At 51.7% G+C, this 23752-nt stretch overlaps 1 protein-coding gene across 1 annotated transcript in view; it reads left to right on the top strand.

Annotated features, from left to right (window-relative positions):
• SCAPER (S-phase cyclin A associated protein in the ER) overlaps positions 1-23752 on the top strand; it is a 412160-nt gene that overhangs the window by 87141 nt on the left and 301267 nt on the right. Inside the window, exons 7-8 of the mRNA XM_062206396.1 lie at positions 2097-2213; positions 8979-9139. Coding sequence (XP_062062380.1) covers positions 2097-2213; positions 8979-9139 — 278 coding nt within the window. The remainder of the gene's footprint in view (positions 1-2096; positions 2214-8978; positions 9140-23752) is intronic.

The following is a 23752-nucleotide window of genomic DNA, read 5'->3' as shown; positions in this document are numbered from 1 at the left end:
AGATTGATGATTTGCTTCAGGGAGTCCTGGGAAATATGCACACGGCCTGTGAGCGCTGTGCGAGGAAAGGAGGCGGACCCCGTCCCCGGTGTGCTGAAGTGTGCCATGCATGCCATGGTGGGCAGGGGTCCCCCCAGGTCCCAGTGTGGAGACTTCATCACCAAGCATGGTGCTATTAGGAGGTGGGCCTGTGGGGGGAGTGCGGGGCAGCAGCCTTCTCTTCTCCCTGGGGCGCAGCTGGAAGGCAGCCTCTGTGAGCAGCGGGGCCCTCGCCCTGACAGCATGTGTGCTGGAGCCGCGCCTTGAACTTGGTAGTCTCCAGAACTGTGAGCATTACGTTTCCGTTAAGTACCAGCCCAAGGGTTCTAGCAGGAAAGACTGGTCTCAAGTACGTGTCAGTGTGCATGGTGTTCCAAAACAAAATTTGCTTTTCTCTGGAATATGAGAAAAAGCATCGTCAGCCAGTTCGCTGTTCCAGGACGTCTTCCTGGTGGGGGTAGTGTTTGTGTTGAGATGGAGTTGTCAGGTGGGAGATAGCTAGACAGAGAGAGCAGAGTAATTCCAGGTACAGGGAGCTGTACTTGGATGTCCTGCAGTGGCAAAAGCCCAGTGCTGGCTCAGAATTTAGGATTTACCAAGGTGGGAGTGGAAGGCGCAGGGCAGGAGTAGCAGGAGATGAGCCTAGGGAGCCGGCATCAGATGATGTGGAACTCTGCAGGCAGGACAGAGAGTTCAGACTTCATTTATTTATGTTTTTATATTTATTTATTTGAAAGGCAGAGTTACAGAGAGAGAATGACAGAGCAAGAGAGTTGGGGGGGTGGGGTGGGGAGAGAGAGAGAGCGAGCAAGCAAGAGAGAGAGAGATCTTCCATCTGCGGGTTCACTCCCCAGTGGCCAAAGCCAGGTGCCTGGAGCTCCGCCTTGGTCTCCCATGTGGGTGCAGGGGCAGCACTCAGGCCATCTGTGCTGCCTTCCCAGGTGCCTTAGCAGGGAGCTGGATCAGAAGTGGAGCAGCCAGGACTTGACTCGGTGCCCACGTGGAGTGTGAGCATTGCAGATGGCCTAACCCACTGCGTCAGAATGCTGGCCCCTTTTAAAATCAATTAGAAAATGATATAAATCCTAGTGAAAAAATGGGCCAAAGTTAGCAACATGCATACCCCAAAAGAAGAAATTCAGATGACTGGTAAAAATGTTCAGCCTCACTACTACTAATAGAGATATATAATTTTAGAAAGAATGGAATGTCATTATGCTAATGACAATTAATTAATTTTATTATTCATTTTAAATGTTATTTGAAAGGGGCAGAGAGAAAGTCTTCTATCTGCTGATTAATTCCCCAAATGGCCACAGCGGCCGGAGCTGGGCTGATCTGAAGCCAGGAGCCAGGGACTTCTTCCCGGTCTCCCATGTGGGTGCAGGGGCCCAAGGACTTGGGCCATCCTCCACTGGTTTCCCAGGCCATAGCCGAGAGCTGGATCAGAAGTGGAGCAGCCGGGACTTGAACAGGTGCCCATATGGGATGCTGGCACCACAGGCAGCAGCTGTTACCCACTACGCCACACCACTGGCCCTGCATTTTTTTTTAAATAATATCTTACAGGTATTTAATTTTTTAAAAGATTCATTTGTTTATTTATTTGAAAAGCAGAATTGCAGATAGAGACAGAGAATGATATCCTGTGTCCTCTCGTTCACTACCCAAATGGCTACAATGGCTGGGTCTGGGCCAGGCTGAAGACAGGAGCCTGGAATTCCACCCTGGTCTCCCACATGGGTGGCCAGGGCCCAGGCATTTAGACTATCTTCTGCTTTTCCCAGACCCATTAGCAGGGAGCTGGACTGGAAGCAGAGCAGCCGGGACAAGAACCTGTGCTGGTAGGGGAAGCCGGAGTCCCCGGGGGTGGCTCAGCCAGCTGTGCCACAGCACCAGCCCCGTCTGACTTCGCACTGGCAGCATGGTGGCTTCCCGGCAGCAGTGCTGTAGGGCAGAGTTGTGAGCTGAGTATGTTTTCGTCCACTCACACCCAAGAGAACATTCTCCTCCGCCTTCTCTCTTAATTACCCCTGCCGTGTGTCTTGAATTGGCAGACCAACGTCACTGGCCTGGGAAGTAAAGAAGATGTCTCCAGGGCGCCATGTGATTCCAAGTCCATCAACGGACAGAATAACTGTGACCTCAAACGCTCGGAGAAGCCTGAATTTTGGGTGAGTTGAAGTCAAAAATCTACTACAGCTTGCGTCACAGTGACAGGCTTGCTTCTGCAATACAGTGTTGTGATAGAGACAATGCAGTGTGGGTGGTTGTGCTATACAGTTAGGTTGCACTATACAGTTAGTTACCAGATGCGTTTTCATCTGGCAAGCAGAAGGCCATGCACAGGTGTCTCTGGGAGCAGTGTGCATGGGTCAGCCATCCCAAGTGAGGACTCCAGTTACCTTGCCAGTTTCAGGGAGGGGTCCTAGATCAGGCCTAAACCAGACACCCACGTCTGAGTCTGGTGGTGGAACATAAGTCAGGCATAGCAACTTAAACACCCTCCCCAGTGGAAGGCTGGGGTTCGCGGCAAGCCTGGGGCAGCTGCCTGGGGGAGGGGAGTTTGCCCTGCACGTGTCTCACTTCTCCTAACAGCTGAAGGACCCCTGAAATGCTCGGTCCTGGGTTTACCACCGATGCCATTGGGATTGCTGAGCTCAGAGGTTGCAGGACACCCTGTAAAGCCCAGCCCCGTCTGGAAAGTGCCTGCTTACATCAGGGCGTTGCGTTCTTGATAAATTTTGCCTGACAGTTGTAAGTCAGAGGCGAAAGAGCTGGGTTGCCCAAGGCCATTCAAGGACCTGTCTTCCTGGATTATGTGTATGTTTGAAATTGTCGTAATAAAATAAAAAAATCTGGGATCTAGGAAACGTAGTGTATTCACACGTGAATAGTGATCTGGAGATTTACATATCATGCTGAGTTGTTCATGATATAAGTTAACAATTTCTTTCACAGCAAAAGATCTAAATACATATTATACATTGTGTTGTCACACAGGTTACATCTCTCATACAAGTCCATCAGCCCAGTTTTTTTTTTTTTTCCCCAAAGATTATTTATTTGAAAGGCAGAGTTACAGAGGGAGAGAGGCACAGAGAGAGGTCTTCCATGTGCTGGGTCACTCCCCAAATGGTTGCAATGACTGAAGCTGAGCCCACCTGAAACCAGAAGCCAGGAGCTTTTTCTGGGTCACCCATGCAGGTGCAGGATCCAAGCTGCATTAACCAAGAGCTTGATTGGAAGTGGAGCAGCTGGGACTAGAACCAGCGCCCCACCTGTTGGTGCCACAGGGGTTGGCTTTACCTGCTGTGTCATGGCACTGGCCCCCAACATAGCTTCATAATTTTTGTTTCATGCAGTTATCTTGTGAATCAGATAGAAGAAAAGAGTTACAGATGAATATATTCATACATTAACACATTTGTACTGTCTCATATTTACCTTTGTAATTACCCTTTCTAGTCTCTTACTGTTGTTCCTTATTTGTTTATATGGATTCAAATTATTATCTATTAGCCACTATTTCAGCCTGAACAAATCCCTTTAGTATTTTTTGTTGGACAGATCTGTTAGTGATGAATTTTCTGTTTTTTTCTTTTCTTTTTTCTTTTTTTTTTTTTTAAGATTTACTTATTTATTTGAAAGTCAGAGTTAGAGAGAGAAGTATCTCCTGTCTACTAGTTACTTCCCAGATAGTCACAGCAGCCAGGGCTAGGCCAGTCTGAGGCCAGACACCAGGACCTTCGCCCGGGCCTCCCAACGTGGGTGCAGGGGCCTGCAGCAGTAGGGCCGTCTGCTGCTGCTCTTGTCAGCTTGTGGGATGCTGGCATTCCAGGTGGCGCTTTTATCTGCTATGCCACAATGCCAGCCCCAGTTTTTGTTTATCTAGGAATGTATCTTTATATGTTTCAATGTATTTATTTGAAAGAGTGACTCAGAGAGAGGTAGAGACAAAGAGAGACTCTGAGATAGACAGAGACAGATACCTTCTGTCTGCTGGTTCAGTCCCCATATGTCTGCAGTAGCCAGGGCTGCACTAGGCTGAAGCCAGGAACCTGGGACTATCTCTGGGTCCCCCACATGGGTCCCAGGGGCCCAAGTACTCTCTCCTACTTTCCCAGGTACATTAGCAGGGGGCTGGATTGGAAGCAGAACAGTGGGAACTCAAGCCAGCACTCTGATATGGGATGCCAGCAGCATAAGCTGGGCTTAGCCCCCTGTACCACGATGCCAGTTTCCGTTTTGACGAGTGGTTTTGCAGTATGTGGAATTCACAGTTAGCAGTGTTTTTCTCTCTGCACTTTGAATCTGTCGTCTCACTGCCTTCTGACCTGATGGTTTCTGACGAGCAGTCAGCTGCTGCAGTCGGCAGGGAGCCTTCCACGAGGTGCGCCGCTTCTCCCTCGGTGCTTCCGCGGTCCTCCCAGGCTCCAGGGCTTGGCTGTGATGTGTTAGCGTGGCTGTCGGCGTTCAGCCTGCTTGGAGTGTGTTGAATCTCTTGGATGTGTAGATTCGTGTTTTCATCAAATTCAGGAAGGTTTTGCCCATGATTTCTTCTAATATTCCTTTGTTAAGAATTATTTTGATTGTATTTGAAAGAGATTCAGAGAGGAGAAACAAGATCTTCTACCCACAGATTGACTCTCCAGATGCCCACAGTGGCCACGGCTGGGACAGGCTGAAGCCAGGAACCCAGAATTCAGTCCGTGTCTCCCACGTGGGTGGCAGGGAACCACGTAACGGAGCCGCCATCGGCCGCCTCCCAGCCTGCGCGTTAGCAGGGAGCTGGATCAGAAGCCGCTCTGATAGGGGATGCCCACATCCCGAGTGCTGAAGGGGTCGCGGCATCCACACGCCTGCCCCGCGGTGCTGTGCTGCCTCTTCCTCTCCTGTACCTGGGAACCCCACTGTCACATGGTAGCGCTCTGGTCTGTGGGGCTCTGGTCACCTCCCGCGTGCTTTCTCCTTTCCCTTGCACAGAGGAGGTGATCTCCATCCACCTTTCCTCAAGTGTGTGATCCGCCATCCTGCCAGGTCTCCTTTTCTGCCGAACCCCTCTTGTGAATGTTGTATTTCAGTTATTGTAGTCTTCAACTCTAGAATGTCTGGTTTTTTTTTTGTTTTTTTTTTTTTTTTTAAGATTTACTTATTTATTTGAAAGGCAGAGTTACTGAAAGGCAGAGGCAGAGAGAGACAGAGAGAGAGAGAGGTCTTCCATCTGCTGGTTCACTCCCCAGATGGCTGCAACGGCCAGAGCTGTACCGATCCAAAGCCAGGAGCCAGGAGCTTCTTCAGGGTCTCCCATGCAGGTTCAGGGGCCCGTGGACTTGGGCCATCCTCTACTGCTTTCCCAGGCCACAGCAGAGAGCTGGATCGGAAGTGGAGCAGTCGGGACTCGAACCGTCTTTACCGACGCCACAGCGCCGTCCCCTGTTGTGGTGCTTTTTTACGTTTATTTTGTCTTTGTTGATGCTGTTTTTTGTAAACCTTTGCTCTCACACTTTGTTTCCAGAGGTGTGGTTTCCTTCTGAGTGTGCCGTGATTGCAATTCCATAGCTAAGGTAGCGTCTTCGTCCGGTGAGCGGTGAGCGCAGTGTCTGGCCTCTCTGTTCCTGCAGGGAGCGAGCCATACTTTCCTCTTTGTTTGCATGTCTTGTGGGCTTTTTGTTGTTGAGAGCTAAGCATTTTTAAGAAAGTGTGGCCGTTCTGATTGTTACTGTCACGGTAGCTTGTGGTTGTTTATGTAGGGCATCGTTTGCCATGTGCGGCCACTAAAGTCTGTGTGTCCGCTGAGCCCTCAGTTCTTGATAGAGGTTTCTCACCTGCTCTGAGCCTGTGAACCTCGCAGGCCTTGTGCAGTGCTGCACACTAGTGGTGCCCTCTCCAGTTTGCAAGCTGCCTTTGCGTTGCTCCCTGCTTTGTGGGTGCATCCAGGCCAGTCAGAGGTGAGAGATGAGGCTCCTGGCGTGCACATGACATTGCTCTGTGTGTGTGTGTGTGTGTGTGAGAGAGAGAGAGAGAGAGAGAGACAGAGAGAGAGCGCTGCCTGATCCCCAGGAATATGTGGGACCTGTTCAAAGCCCTCTAAGGGTGTTTATTCTCCAGTGTCCTCTAAGGTTTTCGGTTAGCCTTTCGTTTACCTCAGATATTACTGCCGCCTGTGGTAACTGTGAGGTTTGTCCCAGGCTGGGTGTCGGTGCAGCAGTTAAGGTGTTGCTCTGAGTGTGTGCATCCTGTAGTGGAGTGTCTGGGTTAGCGCCCTGCCTTCCTGCTCGAGCAGCCTAGGAGGCAGCAGGTGATGGCTCTGCCAGGGACTGGGCTCCCCGCTGCCCATGCGGAAGACCCAGCTTGAGTTCCAGGTCCATGGCTTTGGCCTGGCCTAGCCCACTTGTTGCAGGCATTTGGAGAGTGAAGCAGCAGATGATCCATCAAAGAAATCAAAATAATAAAAACATTTTTAATAAGGTGACACATTTGTTTTCTGACAAATGCCCCTGGGAAGTTTGGTCGTAAGACAAGGATTTGTCGGAATGCTGATTCTGTACAGGGAGTCTTACCAGTTGGTACGTAGTAGAGGGATGGAAAGCAGTTGGCCTGGTCAGTTCTCTCTTCTCTTCAACTGAGCCTTGCTCGGCTGCTTCTCTTCTCCCACCTTGTGTCAAAGGTAACAGCTTTTACCTGGATCACTGCTAACTGTTGGAAATAGCTGAATTGTTACTACATTTGCAGTGTGTCACAGTTGTTTTAACATCTGTGTGTGTGTGTGTGTGTTTATGCTATGACCTTAAACCAAAAATCTTCTCTGTCTGTATATCCCAAGTATGTGCCACTGTGGTAAAAGGCTTGTGGTAAAAACTGGTTGTTTGTTCAATAGAATCAAAGTTTTGCTTTCAGGTTCCCTTATGAAGTTACTAGGTAGTATGGCTTTTGAATGTGTGTTTTCATGTACTTGAAAGAGTGACAGAGAGACAGACAGAGGGAGAGAGATACCTTCCATCTGCTGATTCATTCCCCCACATGCCTGAGGGGCCAGGCTGAAGCCAGGGGTCAGGAACTCCATGCAGGTCTCCTGTGTGGGGGGCAGGCAGGGGTCCAAGCCCTGGAGCCATCCTGCCGCCTTCCAGGATGCATTAGCAGGAAGCTGAGCTGCTGGAGCTAGAACCGGCAGTCCCGTAAGGGATGGGTGTCTCTCGTAGCCGCTTAAGCTACTCTCCCATAGCGTCCGCCTCTAGATAGTATGGCATTTGGTGATGCTTGATGACGTCACTCTACGTGGCCCTTAGCCAAAGATATATAAACAAACAAGAGCAAATGTTTGTGTATTTGAGCGCTGCTTTATGGAGCTTGGTCTGTATTGTGTTCCATTGGTCCCTAGTTCTGAATATTGTATAGTGCATGGTTTCTCACTGCAAGCTTTAAGGCAGATGTAGTAGAAATTCTCAAACTGATCTCCCTATAACTAGCTGCTAGTCTAATTGAGAATCTTTGTCATCAGTGTAAAACATGCTGTTTTTTTTTTAAGATTTATTTATTTATTTGAAAGTCAGAGTTACACAGAGATAATGAGAGGCAGAGAGAGAGAGGAGTCTTCCATCTGTTGGTTCACTCCCTAGTTGGCTGCAGTGGCCAAAGCTGAGATGATCCAAAGCCAGGAGCCAGGAGCCAGGAGCCAGGCTGTTATGGGTCTCCCATAAGGTAACAGGGGCCCAAGCACTTGGGCCATCTTCCATTGCTTTCTCAGGCACATTAGCAGGAAGCTAGATTGGAAGTGGAGCAGCCAGGACTCAAACCGGTGCCCATATGGGATGCTGGCATTGCAGTTGGTGGCTTTACCCGCTACGTCACAGCGCTGGCTCTGTTGTTTTTTAACGTGTTAAACAATTGTGAGCCTAGGCTGCATTCAGTAGTAACTACTCACTTCTGCTTTTGCTGGTTGAATATGCAAATTGTTTTCATTAGTTTAACTCATAATTTAACAATTAAGCTAGTGAAATATGAGTGCAAAAAGTATCATTGTTTCTATGAAAACTAAGACATGTTTTTGGGAAACTTTGATAAAAGTGAACTTTTTTTAAAAAAAAGATTTTATTTATTTATTTGAGAGGTAGAGTTACAGACAGTGAGAGGGAGAAACAGAGAGAAAGGTTTTCCATCCATTGGTTCACTCCCCAGTGGCTGCAATGGTCGGAGTTGCGCCGATCCGAAGCCTGGAGCCAGGTGCTTCTTCCCAGTCTCCCACGTGGGTGCAGGGGCCCAAGGACTTGGGCCATCTTCTGCTTTCCCAGGCCACAGCAGAGAGCTGGATTGGAAGAGGAGCAGCCGGGACTAGAACCGGTGCCCATATGGGATGCTGGCGCCACAGGTGGAGGATTAACCTACTATGCCACAGTGCCAGCCCCAAAAGTGAACTTTTAAATAAACTTGCCATCACGTGAGTGGCCAGGCCAACTGGAAGTTTAGGAAAGATATTAAAGTTGAGGAGAACTGTGTGTTAAGTTGTTGCGCAGTTGACACTGAATGTTCACTGTTGGTTAAATGAGCCACGATTGTGTGTTGTTCATGACGCATCAGTGCCTGAATCAAGATTGACAAGCTATTACACATTTATGTTATTAAAATAAAATGAAAATAGAAAGGTATGATGTACCTATGCATAATTTTATTGTGATTCCCCATTTACGTGAGTTTTTCTTTTAAACAGCTAGACTCCTCTGCTGTCTTTGTTACTTTCTCCTCTTTGTTCCCATACATTATCTTTTATAAAATTAATGAAGCATTAGATCCAGATACATTTATAAATATAATTCTCTTAAGTTGCTGTGGGATTGTATTTTTCTACATATGTGGATACACGCATGCACAGAATTTAAAATTTACATATATTCACGTATGTCCACTTACTGCTTTTGTATTTCAACCCCTTTTCTGTGTAGGGGTTCTCCTGGGACAGTGGCTGCTCCCCGTCTGGCTCCCGCAGGTGTCAGCTGGGCGGACAAGGTGAAAGCTCATCACACAGGCTCCACTGCTGCTTCCGACGTGGCCCCCCCCCAGCCTGGCCCACCAGTGCCTGTGCAGAAGACTTCACGCAGAAATGGCAAGTGCCTGACTCTTTTTCTGTACTACACACGTGAATGTATAGAGGTGTTTATTCTCTTTCAAATCGGTCTGGGTGGAACTGTGTATTTACCTTTTTTTTGCATCATCTGTATGATACTAATTTACCTTAGTGCAAATCTAAGATAATCTTTTTATTTTCAGTCTTAAAAAAACTTGTCGCTGAGCACAACTACTTCCCAGGATTATCATAGCTTAGGGAGAGCATTCTGTGTTCAGGTTTCCTGTGTGTGAAGTTTCAGGGGAATGATGTCTTTGGTCAGTTCCTATGTAAGTTCCGTTAGAATTCTTCTGACTTCCAGTAGAAAAAAAGTGGGCTTTTCCTTTCTCCAGACAGCGTATCCGTCACAGTAGCACAGCTGATTAATATTTGATTCTTACTTCAGTGCTGCTGGTACTATTCCATATGTATCGTTCCTCACAAGCCTCTTTTCCGTACCGTCAGAATAATTAAGGGATACATTCTAAGAGTTTCATTATGTTGGCCTACTGTGAACCGTTTGTCTCTTAAGAATTTTGTTCAGGTAACCATTTGTGTAGAAATTCATATATTTTTATGCATTTCCAGAGGCTGGGATTTTAGAATGATAAACCGAGGTAAGTTTATGTTACGAGTTAAGGAGAGCTCCAAAAACTGCCTTTTTTTCTCTCCAGTGGAAATCCAATCAGAGTTTTGGCTCACAAAGAAGTGACTAACTGTACATAAAAAAGACATTGAGATCTTTGTATTATGCACGTGTTTTGCTTTTCTCTTTTGACCTCAGTGGCTTACATTGGCCTCTTTAAAATAAAACCTTTGGGGCAGGCATCGTAATGCAGCCTGCAGTGCCGGCATCCAGTCTGAGTACTGGTATGAGTCCTGGCTGCTCTGCTTCTGATCCAGCTCCCTGCTAATGTGCCTGGAAAGCAGTGGAAGATGGCCCAGGTGCTTGGGCTTCTACCACCCATATGGGAGACCTGGATGTGGTTCTAAGCTCTTGGCCTGGCTTGGCCATTGTAACCATTTGGGGAGTGAACCAGCAGATGGGAGGTTTCTCTCTCTCTCTCTCTCTCTCTCTCTCTCTCTCTCTCTCTCGTGCTCTCCTTCTCCCTTCCTCCCTCCCTCCCTCCCTTTCTACGTAACCCTGCCCTTAAGTCTTTCAAAAAAAAAATCCTTTTTTTTTTTTTTAAAGATTGATGTATTTAGTTGAACGGCAGAGTTACAGAGAGGCAGAGGCGGGGGGAGGGGGGTCTTTCATCTGCTGGTTCACCTCCCCCCCACACACCAGATGGCCGCAATGGCTGGAGCTGTGCTGATCTGAAGCCAGAAGCCAGGAGCTTCTTCCAGGTTTCCCGTGTGAATTCAGGGGCCCAAGGACTTAGGCTATCTTCCACTGCTTTCCCAGTCCATAACAGAGCTGGAGGGGACGTTGAACAGCTAGGATTCCAGCCGGTGCCCATATGGGATGCTGGCACTGTAGATGGCAGCTTTACCTGCTTTGCCACAGCACTGCTCCCCCCCATCCATATTCTTACATTGCCTTTGGTTTCCTTATGCAGACTCATTAGTAGAAAATTGACAGTAGGCAAGGGTTCTTCCTATTAGGAAAATGTGGAATCATACATCTTAGTTTCTGTGTCTTGAAAGAGTCTGAGAGAAATGTGATGTAAAATTGCAATAGAGGTATCAAGTTATAGGGCCTATCACGTTTCATTTAAAGCAGTGCTATTAGATTATTCATGAATAGTCCACTAGGTTGAAATGAAATGGTAGAGATTAACTATATCTTTATTAATGCATTGGGGAGTTTTGTTTCAGACCTCTGCAGTCTTCAGATTTGGGGTTCCCCATGCTGTTATGCACAGTGTTAGGGAATATACCTTCACTGATTCATAGTACACCAGGTGTGCTATTGACTTTGGAATTATGTTCCAGAAAAAATAATTCCTGTTAAAGATGACAGAGTGACTGTATGTATTTAATTTACTCTCCTCCAAACATAGATAATACAGTATAAAGGATTTTAAAAGTGGACTTCAGGAAAAAGTGGCAAGAGAAGTGATTTTATGAGCAAAGTTTTGGAAGTTGGAGGAGAGGTTCTCATGGTAATGGACAAAATGTGCACGAGCTACTGAACCCTCAGCTCAGGAAAGGGTCGGAACCAAAAAGCATCTTTGTTCCCCGCAGAATTCCTAGAAGGCCCAGAAGTCGGGGGGATCAGGTGTCTGGAAGGGAGGCTGAAGGTGGGAGTGCCGCTTCCAGAGCCACCAGCGGCCCACAGCCCCCCATCCTGCCTGCCCACCTCTGAAGGGAGGGGACCGTGCCTGCCTCTGAGGGGAGGGGACCCCACCTGCCTCTCCACCTCTGAGGGGAGGGGACCGTGCCCGCCTCTGAGGGGAGGGGACCCCACCTGCCGGACCTGCCTCTCCACCTCTGAGGGGAGGGGACCGTGCCCGCCTCTGAAGAGGGGTACTGTGCCCACCTCTGAGGGGAGGGGACCCCACTTGCCTCTCCACCTCTGAGGGGAAGGGACCCCACCTCTCCGCCTCTGAGGGGAGGGGACCATGCCCAGTCTCTGAGAGGAGGGTGACTTCCCTCCTGGGTCACGGCAAAGCCTGGAGGCTTATTCTCTGGGGAAGGTTGAGGCCTGCTGGGCACACTGGAAGGTGGGAGCAGTTTATTGAAACAGGGGACAAAGTGAAGGGTTCTGTAGTGTGTAGGTCCCTTCTGCTCACTTCCACCTCCAGCCTGTTCCCCTGCTGAGCTCTCCCTGGTTTCTGGATAAAGAAAACCCACATGTGATGAATTCATCCAGATCTGATATAGATCCTAACAGTCTTCAAGGCTGATAGACACATTTTACGATTTATTTGAAAGAGAGAAGGAGAGACAGAGATAAGCTGAAGTGGTTAAGGCTGGGCCAAGCTGAAGCCAGGAGCCAGGAGCTTCATCCAGATCTCCCACATGGGTGTCAGGGTCTGAGGAACTTGAGCCGTCATTCACTGAGTCCCAGATGGTTAGGGAGGAGCTGGGTTGGAAGTGGAGCAGCTGACACGCAGAACCATGCCTGTAAAGGATGCTGGTGCTGCAGATGGTGGCTTAACACACTGCACCCCAGCACTGGCCCCAAGGCTCATATCACTGGATGTGTTGCTGGCAATTCTCGGGAGATTGTGGCAGTCAGAAGACAAGGTGGGCACTGTGGTAGATGGTCTGCAAAGATGGTTGCAGGAGTTCTTCCCATCCCCGTGTTCACATGTCACTTCCACTGTGGAGTGGTGGAGCCAGGTTCCCTCCCCAGGAGTCTCTGCTTGGTCTTGTGACTTCATATGATCCATGAAATTCCTGTAGAAGGGTGGAGTGCCTGGTACAGGGGCAGCATTGGGAGAGGGATGAAGAGCTTCCCCTAACTGTTGAGAGATTCAAAAGGAACTATAAACCCTAAGAGAGGAAAATGCAAAGCCAGTTGTCTCAACAGAAAGATATTTTCAAAAGAACAAGAGTGAGCTTGTGGCTGACTGCACAACAGAAATGATGGAACTTGGCTGACAGTGGAATGATGTCTTTAAGATGCCGAAGAAGTTAGAATTCTGTCTCCAGCAAAAGCATCCATAACAAATGAAGGTGAAGTCATGACAATTCTGGACAAATAAACATGGAGAAAATTTTAAGTCAGCACGCTTGTCCAAAAGAAATACTGCCTAGAGTTTTTCAGGTGGTGGGTGGATAGCAATGACAGGTGGAAAGCTAGAAATGTGTGAAGGGGTGGAGGAACCTTGAGGGAGTCAGCATCCAGGGACACTGGGTGTGCACTCCCTGTGTGAGGAGTGGAGGACCCGAGGGAGTCAGCATCCAGGGACACTGGGTGTGCACTCCCTGTGTGAGGAGTGGAGGACCTGAGGAGTCAGCATCCAGGGACACTGGGTGTGCACTCCCTGTGTGAGGAGTGGGGGACCAGAGGGAGTCGGCATATAGGGGACACTGGGTGTGCACTCCCTGTGTGAGGAGTGCAGGACCCGAGGGAGTCAGCATCCAGGGGATACTGGGTGTGCACTCCCTGTGTGAGGAGTGCAGGACCCGAGGGAGTCAGCATGCCGGGGACACTGGGTGTGCACTCCCTGTGTGAGGAGTGGAGGACCCGAGGGAGTCAGCATCCAGGTGATACTGGGTGTGCACTCCCTGTGTGAGGAGTGGAGGACCCGAGGAGTCAGCATCCAGGGACACTGGGTGTGCACTCCCTGTGTGAGGAGTGGAGGACCCGAGGGAGTCAGCATCCAAGGACACTGGGTGTGCACTCCCTGTGTGAGGAGTGGAGGACCCGAGGGAGTCAACATGCTCGGGACACTGGGTGTGCACTCCCTGTGTGAGGAGTGGAGGACCCGAGGAGTCAGCATCCAGGGACACTGGGTGTGCACTCCCTGTGTGAGGAGTGGAGGACCCAAGGAGTCAGCATCCAGGGACACTGGGTGTGCACTCCCTGTGTGAGGAGTGGAGGACCCGAGGAGTAAGCATATAGGGACACTGGGTGTGCACTCCCTGTGTGAGGAGTGGAGGACCCGAGGAGTCAGCATCCAGGGACACTGGGTGTGCACTCACTGTGTGAGGAGTGGAGGACCCGAAGAGTCAGCATCCAGGGGACACTGGGTGTGCACTCACTGTGTGAGGAGTGGAGGACCCGAGGAGTCAGCATCCAGGGGATACTGGGTGTGCACTCACTGTGTGAGGAGTGGAGGACCCGAGGAGTCAGCATCCAGGGACACTGGGTGTGCACTCCCTGTGTGAGGAGTGGAGGACCTGAGGAGTCAGCATCCAGGGACACTGGGTGTGCACTCCCTGTGTGAGGAGTGGAGGACCCGAGGAGTAAGCATATAGGGGACACTGGGTGTGCACTCCCTGTGTGAGGAGTGGAGGTCCCGAGGGAGTCAGCATCCAGGGACACTGGGTGTGCACTCCCTGTGTGAGGAGTGGAGGACCCGAGGGAGTCAGCATGCCGGGGACACTGGATGTGCACTCCCTGTGTGAGGAGTGGAGGACCCGAGGGAGTCAGCATCCAGGGACACTGGGTGTGCACTCCCTGTGTGAGGAGTGGAGGACCCGAGGAGTCAGCATCCAGGGGACACTGGGTGTGCACTCCCTGTGTGAGGAGTGGAGGACCCGAGGAGTCAGCATCTAGGGGACACTGGGTGTGCACTCCCTGTGTGAGGAGTGGAGGACCCGAGGGAGTCAGCATCCAAGGACACTGGGTGTGCACTCCCTGTGTGAGGAGTGGAGGACCTGAGGAGTCAGCATCCAGGGGACACTGGGTGTGCACTCACTGTGTGAGGAGTGGAGGACCCGAGGAGTCAGCATCCAGGGATACTGGGTGTGCACTCCCTGTGTGAGGAGTGGAGGACCCGAGGAGTCAGCATCCAGGGACACTGGGTGTGCACTCCCTGTGTGAGGAGTGGAGGTCCCGAGGGAGTCAGCATACAGGGACACTGGGTGTGTACTCCCTGTGTGAGGAGTGGAGGACCCGAGGGAGTCAGCATCCAAGGACACTGGGTGTGCACTCCCTGTGTGAGGAGTGGAGGACCCGAGGAGTCAGCATCCAGAGGACACTGGGTGTGCACTCACTGTGTGAGGAGTGGAGGACCCGAGGAGTCAGCATCCAGGGACACTGGGTGTGCACTCCCTGTGTGAGGAGTGGAGGACCCGAGGAGTCAGCATCCAGGGACACTGGGTGTGCACTCCCTGTGTGAGGAGTGGAGCTCCCGAGCGATTCAGCATCCAGGGACACTGGGTTTGCACTTGCTGTGTGAGCAGTGGAGGACCCGAGGAATCAGCATCCAGGGACACTGGGTGTGCACTCCCTGTGTGAGGAGTGGAGGTCCCGAGGGAGTCAGCATATCGGGGACACTGGGTGTGCACTCCCTGTGTGAGGAGTGGAGGACCCGAGGAGTCAGCATCCAGGGACACTGGGTGTGCACTCCCTGTGTGAGTAGTGCAGGCCCCGAGGGAGTCAGCATGCCGGGGACACTGGGTGTGCACTCCCTGTGTGAGGAGTGGAGGACCCGAGGAGTCAGCATCCAAGGACACTGGGTGTGCACTCCCTGTGTGAGGAGTGGAGGACCCGAGGAGTCAGCATCCAGGGGACACTGGATGTGCACTCCCTGTGTGAGGAGTGGAGGACCCGAGGAGTCAGCATCCAGGGATACTGGGTGTGCACTCCCTGTGTGAGGAGTGGAGGACCCGAGGAGTCAGCATCCAGGGACACTGGGTGTGCACTCCCTGTGTGAGGAGTGGAGGTCCCGAGGGAGTCAGCATCCAGGGACACTGGGTGTGTACTCCCTGTGTGAGGAGTGGAGGACCCGAGGGAGTCAGCATCCAAGGACACTGGGTGTGCACTCCCTGTGTGAGGAGTGGAGGACCCGAGGAGTCAGCATCCAGGGACACTGGGTGTGCGCTCCCTGTGTGAGGAGTGGAGCTCCCGAGCGATTCAGCATCCAGGGACACTGGGTTTGCACTTGCTGTGTGAGCAGTGGAGGACCCGAGGAATCAGCATCCAGGGACACTGGGTGTGCACTCACTGTGTGAGGAGTGGAGGACCCGAGGAGTCAGCATCCAGGGACACTGGGTGTGCACTCCCTGTGTGAGGAGTGGAGGACCCGAGGAGTCAGCATATAGGGGACACTGGGTGTGCACTCCCTGTGTGAGGAGTGGAGGACCCGAGGGAGTCAGCATATAGGGGACACTGGGTGTGCACTCACTGTGTGAGGAGTGGAGGACCCGAGGAGTCAGCATCCAGGGACACTGGGTGTGCACTCCCTGTGTGTTTGAGTGGAGGACCCGAGGAGTCAGCATATAGGGGACACTGGGTGTGCGCTCCCTGTGTGAGGAGTGGAGGACCCGAGGGAGTCAGCATGCCGGGGACACTGGATGTGCACTCCCTGTGTGAGGAGTGGAGGACCCGAGGGAGTCAGCATCCAGGGAAACTGGGTGTGCACTCCCTGTGTGAGGAGTGGAGGACCCGAGGAGTCAGCATCCAGGGACACTGGGTGTGCGCTCCCTGTGTGAGGAGTGGAGGACCCGAGGAGTCAGCATCCAGGGGACACTGGGTGTGCACTCACTGTGTGAGGAGTGGAGGACCCGAGGAGTCAGCATCCAGGGGACACTGGATGTGCACTCCCTGTGTGAGGAGTGGAGCTCCCGAGCGATTCAGCATCCAGGGACACTGGGTTTGCACTTGCTGTGTGAGCAGTGGAGGACCCGAGGAATCAGCATCCAGGGACACTGGGTGTGCACTCCCTGTGTGAGGAGTGGAGGACCCGAGGAGTCAGCATCCAGGGACACTGGGTGTGCACTCCCTGTGTGAGGAGTGGAGGACCCGAGGAGTCAGCATATAGGGGACACTGGGTGTGCACTCCCTGTGTGAGGAGTGGAGGACCCGAGGGAGTCAGCATATAGGGGACACTGGGTGTGCACTCACTGTGTGAGGAGTGGAGGACCCGAGGAGTCAGCATCCAGGGACACTGGGTGTGCACTCCCTGTGTGTTTGAGTGGAGGACCCGAGGAGTCAGCATATAGGGGACACTGGGTGTGCGCTCCCTGTGTGAGGAGTGGAGGACCCGAGGGAGTCAGCATGCCGGGGACACTGGATGTGCACTCCCTGTGTGAGGAGTGGAGGACCCGAGGGAGTCAGCATCCAGGGAAACTGGGTGTGCACTCCCTGTGTGAGGAGTGGAGGACCCGAGGAGTCAGCATCCAGGGACACTGGGTGTGCGCTCCCTGTGTGAGGAGTGGAGGACCCGAGGAGTCAGCATCCAGGGGACACTGGGTGTGCACTCCCTGTGTGAGGAGTGGAGGACCCGAGGGAGTCAGCATCCAGGGGATACTGGGTGTGCACTCCCTGTGTGAGGAGTGGAGGACCCGAGGAGTCAGCATGCTGGGGACACTGGGTGTGCACTCCCTGTGTGAGGAGTGGAGGACCCGAGGAGTCAGCATGCCGGGGACACTGGGTGTGCACTCCCTGTGTGAGGAGTGGAGGACCCGAGGGATTCAGCATCCAGGGACACTGGGTGTGCACTCCCTGTGTGAGGAGTGGAGGACCCGAGGAGTCAGCATCCAGGGACACTGGGTGTGCACTCCCTGTGTGAGGAGTGGAGGACCTGAGGAGTCAGCATGCCGGGGACACTGGGTGTGCACTCCCTGTGTGAGGAGTGGAGGACCCGAGGGAGTGAGCATCCAGGGACACTGGGTTGCACTCACTGTGTGAGGAGTGGAGGACCCGAGGAGTCAGCATCCAGGGACACTGGGTGTGCACTCCCTGTGTGAGGAGTGGAGGACCCGAGGAGTCAGCATCCAGGGACACTGGGTGTGCACTCCCTGTGTGAGGAGTGCAGGACCCGAGGGAGTCAGCATCCAGGGACACTGGGTGTGTACTCCCTGTGTGAGGAGTGGAGGACCCGAGGAGTCAGCATCCAGGGACACTGGGTGTGCACTCCCTGTGTGAGGAGTGGAGGACCCGAGGGAGTCAGCATGCCGAGGACACTGGGTGTGCACTCCCTGTGTGAGGAGTGGAGGACCCGATGAGTCAGCATCCAGGGACACTGGGTGTGCACTCCATGTATGAGGAGTGGAGGACCCGAGGAGTCAGCATATAGGGGACACTGGGTGTGCACTCCCTGTGTGAGGAGTGGAGGACCCGAGGAGTCAGCATCCAGGGACAGTGGGTGTGCACTCCCTGTGTGAAGCATAGTGTCCTGGGAAGCCAAGATGATGTCCAATGAAGAGTTTTCACATCAATGCATAAGAGAGGAGAGTAATACATGGGGTTTATTTTTCTGTAGTCTTGGCATTTTCTCAGAGTTTACAAAGGTATGTCCTACATGAAATATAAATTTTTTTAGGTGTTCAGTTACAAAAGCAGTTTGTAAGCCTGCATTTAAAGCAAAACACAATTTTTTTTTTATTTTTACAGAGTTAGACAATGAGAGAGAAAGAGAGAAAGGTCTTCCTTCTGTTGGTTCACCCCCCAGATGGCTGCTATGGCCGGCACACTGTGCTGATCCGAAGCCTGGAGCCAGGTGCTTCCTCCTGGTCTCCCATGCGGATGCAGGGCCCAAGCACTAGGGCCATCCTCCACTGCCTTCCTGGGCTACAGCAGAGAGCTGGACAGAAAGAGGAGCAACCGGGGCAACCGGCGCCCCAACTGGGACTAGAACCCGGAGTTCCGGCGCCGCAGGCAGAGGATTAGCCTAGTGAGCCATGGCGCCAGCCAAAACCCAATTAATTTTGCTTATAAGATACATGCCTTTGATATGAAGACATAGAAAAATTGGAAGAAAAAAACAGACTGCATATCTTGTCAAAATTAAGGCTGGCATTACTGTTAATATTAGACAAAACAGGCAAGACCCATTTTAAAGGGAGCTATTTCTTAATGATTAAAGGATCAGTTCAACAGAAGGGATTTATAAAATATCAGTTCAATATTAAGATGTCATAATTGTCAGTTTATATGTACCTAAAATAACTTCAAAATATAAAACAATTTACAGAACTGAAAGGAAAAATTGACAAATCTACACTCACACTGGGAAGTATTAGTATGGTTGTATCAATAATTGATAGTTAGAAATAGACGAAAATCAGGGAAGGCGTAGAGCGTCTGAACATCTGGTTAATGAACTTGACACACTGACTTGTGTCACTAATTCTGCATCCTGTTTTCTTTGGATACTTGGGTCTGGATACTTTTTATTGATACGTATTCATATTCTGAATTTGCTAATCCTCTGCCTGTGTATCAAACCTGCTGATGAGCCATTGTTTATCTGTGCTGGAATTTCCACTTGATCATTGATGGGTAGCCTCCAGTCCTGGGAAGTCTCCATCTTTCCATGTTGAATTAGTCTATCATAGCTAATTTAAGACATCTGTCCCTGAAAAATTAAGTATCTGAGTTGCCTTTGATGTAATGTTAAAAACAGTTTGGGAAGTTTTCAGTTGTCTGGCCCCCGCCCCCCTTATGTAAAGTATGCCTTACAATTTGTAACTGGATGTCTAAACATTATGTATTAAAAATTATAGTGACTTCTCCTGAAAATGTTTTTTTCCTGTGTCAAGGTGATAGAGAACAAGCGGACTACCCTGGTTCTTTCAGAGTTTGACTTCAGACTTTAAGGCTGATGTTTGAGTTTTGTCCTGTTCGTTTTGGGGTCTCAGCTGTACACCAGGGTTGTTGGCCAGGGCCCCTGCATTCCTGGATTCAGCCTTTTCCTTCCTCAGCACTAAGCAATGGCTCCAGTAGCTGCCGAGCTCATGACCTTCCCAGCTGTTGCGTTCTGCTAGGTTCTGGGAGTCTTGCCTTGTATATGCAGAACTCAGTGGTTGTCAGACTTCTCCAGGGGAGATGGGATGCAGATTTTTGGGCTCACTTCCCTGCACTTCCCAGCTTCCTCTAAGATGTTTGCCTCTGACATTCCCTGGCTTTCGATCTGCTGGTCTCCAGTGTCTGGGCTGTCAGGAGGCTGGTTTCTGCTAGGACTCATTCCTGGACTTGGAATTTCAGATGACCTCTGGGAAAACGCGAGGGTGTTGTGGCCCTTCCCCTGGCTCAGGAACTGCAGCTCTCGTTGGTTGCCTTCTAAGGCCTTTAAACCTTTCATTTATCCGCCGTGTCCAGCTTTGCTGTTGTTTTTGGCAGGATGAGGGCCAGGTTGGATACACGTTGTTTTGTCACACCCAGAACTATAAGTCCAAACACATACTCCAGCACACATGGAACATGGGCCATCAGACAAGGCTCTCTAGATTCGTCAGGTCATTTAAATCACTGTTTGTCACTGATCACCATGGGATTAAATTAGAAATCAAGGGAAAAATTACAGCTGTAGAATTCCTGAAATACTTCTCAATAATTCCTTGAATCAGATGGGACATCACAGTGAAAATTAGAAAAAGTGAACGGAATGAAAGCAAACATTAAACACTCGTGAGATTAAGGTAAAGCTATGCTTTGGGATGATTTTCCATCCTCGTTTGTGATAGTAGAAAATAGGACAAGCGAAGATCTACTTGGTGTGCATCTCTTGAGTTAGAATGTAACAGTAAGTTAAACCCAATAGAAAGAAAGAAATTACGTAGGACTGCATAGAGAAACTCAACAAAACCAAATGGTGGTTCTTTAAATACAATAATAAAATTTTATTTATGGACTTCCAGTCATCCTGATCAAGAAAAAACAAGGTGTCACACCAGTCATGAAATAGGCAGTGTTGGCAGAGGTCCTGCAGATATTACAAAGTAATAAAAGGTGTCACAGGAAGCCACCAGTTGGGGCCAGTATTGCTGGTGGTGAAAGAATTCTCTGGAGGGGCCGGTGCTGTGGCATAGCAGGTAAAGCCTTGGCCTGCAGTGCTAGCATCCCATATGGATGCTGGTTCTAGTCCCTGCTGCTCCACTTCCAATCCAGCTCTCTGCTGTGGCCTGGGAAAGCAGTAGAAGATGGCCCAAGTCCTTGGGCCCCTGCATCCATGTGGGAGACCTGGAAGAAGCTCCTGGCTTCAGATTGGTGCAGCTCAGGCCATCTGGGGAGTGAACCATTAGACGGAGGCCAAAGAAAAACACCAGGAGCAGATTGCCAAGAGGTGCAGGCTGTCTTGTGTGAGAGTGTCTACTTCTGAGTCGGAGTCCAATCAAAAACAAGGCTTAAGAACAACAAATAGGTTCAGATCTCAGAATAAAGCCCGATGTGTTGAATCTGTAAAGGTACAGCGAGCGCCATCTGCTGCGCAGGTTTGAGAAGCGTACGCGCGCACGTGTGTGTGTGTGTGTGTGTGTGTGTGGCCGCAGCCTCCTCTCACCCCCGTTGAGTTTGGTTTTCGTGTGGGCCCACGCATCTTCTCAGTCACGCGGTTTGCCTTTCTGGGCAGAGCTGAGAAATTTCCAGTGCCGAGCTGGGGACTTCCTGCCTGCCAGGTGTCCCAGGTCACAGCCCTTCCCCCACTCCTATTGACAGTGACAGATCCTCGGCATGTGGGCAAAAGTCTGTCTTCTGTAACCGCTTCCTGCTGGTCAGGGGGTCACGTTGACCCCACGTGAGATTGTTGGTCTGTCAGTGGTTCCTGGTGTCCCAGGGATCCAGCAGGTGCCCGAGCCCCAGGGAAGAGCACCTGATTTGGTGTGGAAATGTCTGTCCACGTTATCCAGGGTCTGTGGCCTCTGGGGGAATCTGATGCTGAAGGGGTTGATATCCCTGTTGCATTACCATTTGAAAGTGGATTTGCTGTATTCTGGAGGCCTAAGAGTGAGGGTGAGGAGGAGAGAGATTATAGGAATCACCAGGGGTGTGAGAGAGGATGGGAGCTAAGGTCGCACCTGGGAGTTGAGGACCCCAGCCTGGGGTCTCTGTTACGTCTGCTCCAGTGAGGACTCCCCGCTTCCTAGTAAAGGGGAGAGGCAGCTTGGCAGGACAGTAAGATATCGTCTCCTAGGGTGCAGAGCTGAAGCAGCTGCGCTTGGGGTGACCATGTGCCCCGGTAAGGAAGATTGAGAGCAGGGAAAGTAGGTGTCCCCGCGTCCACTAAGAATTCTGTTTGGTAACCTGCTGCCTCCAGGATGGCCTAAGGCTCAGCCGTGGAGCTCTTGGAGCCTCCGGGCCCCACCAGTTGAGAAGGCGGGGCTACCCCCTTCTGTTTCATTGGATTCCTCGAAGGTAAGGGATGGAGTCGGGAATATTCATTGTCTTGGTTACCTTGTCGCAGGGTGCGCCTCTCACATGCAGGTGAGAAGGCAGTTCTGCTTCCATGCTATGTACAGATCGCTAAGGTCTGGGACGCAGGATTTGGCACTCCTGACCTGTGTCCTGGTTGGTGGCAGTGGAAGTGTGTGGTGCCCTGGCAGGAGTTGGTCATCCCTGGGTGGACAGGGAACCCGCAGAGGGGGCTGCCAGGTATTGGGCCTGTCGTCTGTCCCCTCTCTTTCCTTTTTCTGCTTTTCAGTCCTTGAGCTCTCCTCCGGTTGTGAAAGAACTTGAAGTGGGGGGCCTAGCTTTTGAAGTTTTTGTCTGCTCTCTGGTGCAGCCCGACTGACGATCCAGACAGCCAGGATGGAAGGGGGTGAATTCTCGCCTGGCCTCAGCCAGACTGGATGGAGTAGGGCAGGGTCAACGTCAGGCCCCCGAGTAGCCTCCCGCAGGTGGGTGTGATTGATGGGTTTCTGGATGGCCTTTCTCACGCCCGCAGGTAAGCCTGTGAGCATGTGACGCTGGTGTTCCCTGTACATCTGCAGTTGTCCCTCTGCCTGCCTGCAAGCCCCCTCAGCCCCTCACCGGGCCAGAGACCAGATGCGAGCCCTTTCCTCACACATGCAGCGTGTGGTGAAAATAACACAGGTGTTGGCCTGCCAGCTCAAGTCAAACGCCACAGTGCATCCCTGGCATTCTGTCTTACAGCGAGGAGTCCTGGCTGAGTGGGCCGGGTTTGGCCTCTGGGGTAGCTGTGACTCAAGGAGGGACACATAAGCTCTGGTGGGCCTCCTTTCCCTGTGTCCTGCTCCGCAGAGGGCCAGACGGCGTGTTGCAGAGTGGGGTGGATGGGTCCTGGTGATCGCAGGCAGTGCCTGACCTGGTTCGGGAAGGGCAGCGTGGGTCCTGATAGGGCAGAGGGCTGTTGGGTCTTTGCGAGGGGGTAGTTTTGGGTGAGGGTAGAGGAGAAGTTATCCATGTCAGGGTGGTCTGTGACAGCTAGCATGGCACATCGGGCAGGTTTTGTGTGGCTTGGGGTTTGGGACAGGGCCATGGTATTTGGAAGGATGGTGAGGGGAGAGGTCAAGCTGAAGGGCGGTATTCTAGTTCAGAGTTTCATTCAACAGCCAGGCCTGCCACGCTGGACGCTTTCCTGGGGCCAGACAGCTTTGCAAAGGAGAACAAGATGCTGATTTTCCAGGATCCCCAAACTGACCCGGCTAAGGGGCAGCCAGTGCAGACCATTTCTGGGGCCCTCTTGCTGGAACGAGTGACGCACTTTAAGGGGTGCCGTCTTGGTGGGGCTATCCTCTTTGGAAGGCGGCCTGAGGCTTCTCTCCTGAGATTGGCCAACCCAGGTCTGGAAGACAGCAGAAAAAGTTGTACTCACCTTTGAGGCGCGGGGGCCTTCAGCCCAGGGTCCTTCTGAATGGGGTGGGCAGCAGGAGTTGGGGTGGGGGAGGGGTTGAGGTGGGGGAGGCAAGAGGCTTCCCACCTCGTGAAGGACAGAGGGACCGAGGAGCCCGTTAAGGTGAGACGGGGAGAAGTGTAGACCTCACCCCGAGGATGGCCAGTGCGGGGGACCACAAACAAGGGCCTTCAGATTCGCCAAAGAAGTGCCCAGCTAGGGCGAGCTGGCCGCTAAGGACTCGAGGTCAAGGAGAAGAGACGGGCTGAGAGTGACCCTGGGCCAGTGGCAGGTGTGGATTCCTGGTTGTGCCACATGTTGGAGGTGGGTCCCCAGGGATCAGAGGGGACAGTCCCCGCATGGGCCACTGAGATGCCATGGGAAGCCACTGACTGGGGTGGTGTTGCAGGTGGAAAAGGGTTCAGAGCAGTGAGGCTGAGCGGGTAGACAGGGTCCCGAGTCCCCTGCAGGGGCGCCGGGC

Source organism: Lepus europaeus, chromosome 11, assembly GCF_033115175.1.
Source record: "Lepus europaeus isolate LE1 chromosome 11, mLepTim1.pri, whole genome shotgun sequence".
Lineage (NCBI taxonomy): Eukaryota > Metazoa > Chordata > Mammalia > Lagomorpha > Leporidae > Lepus > Lepus europaeus.
This window is presented reverse-complemented; position numbering and strand designations above follow the sequence as displayed.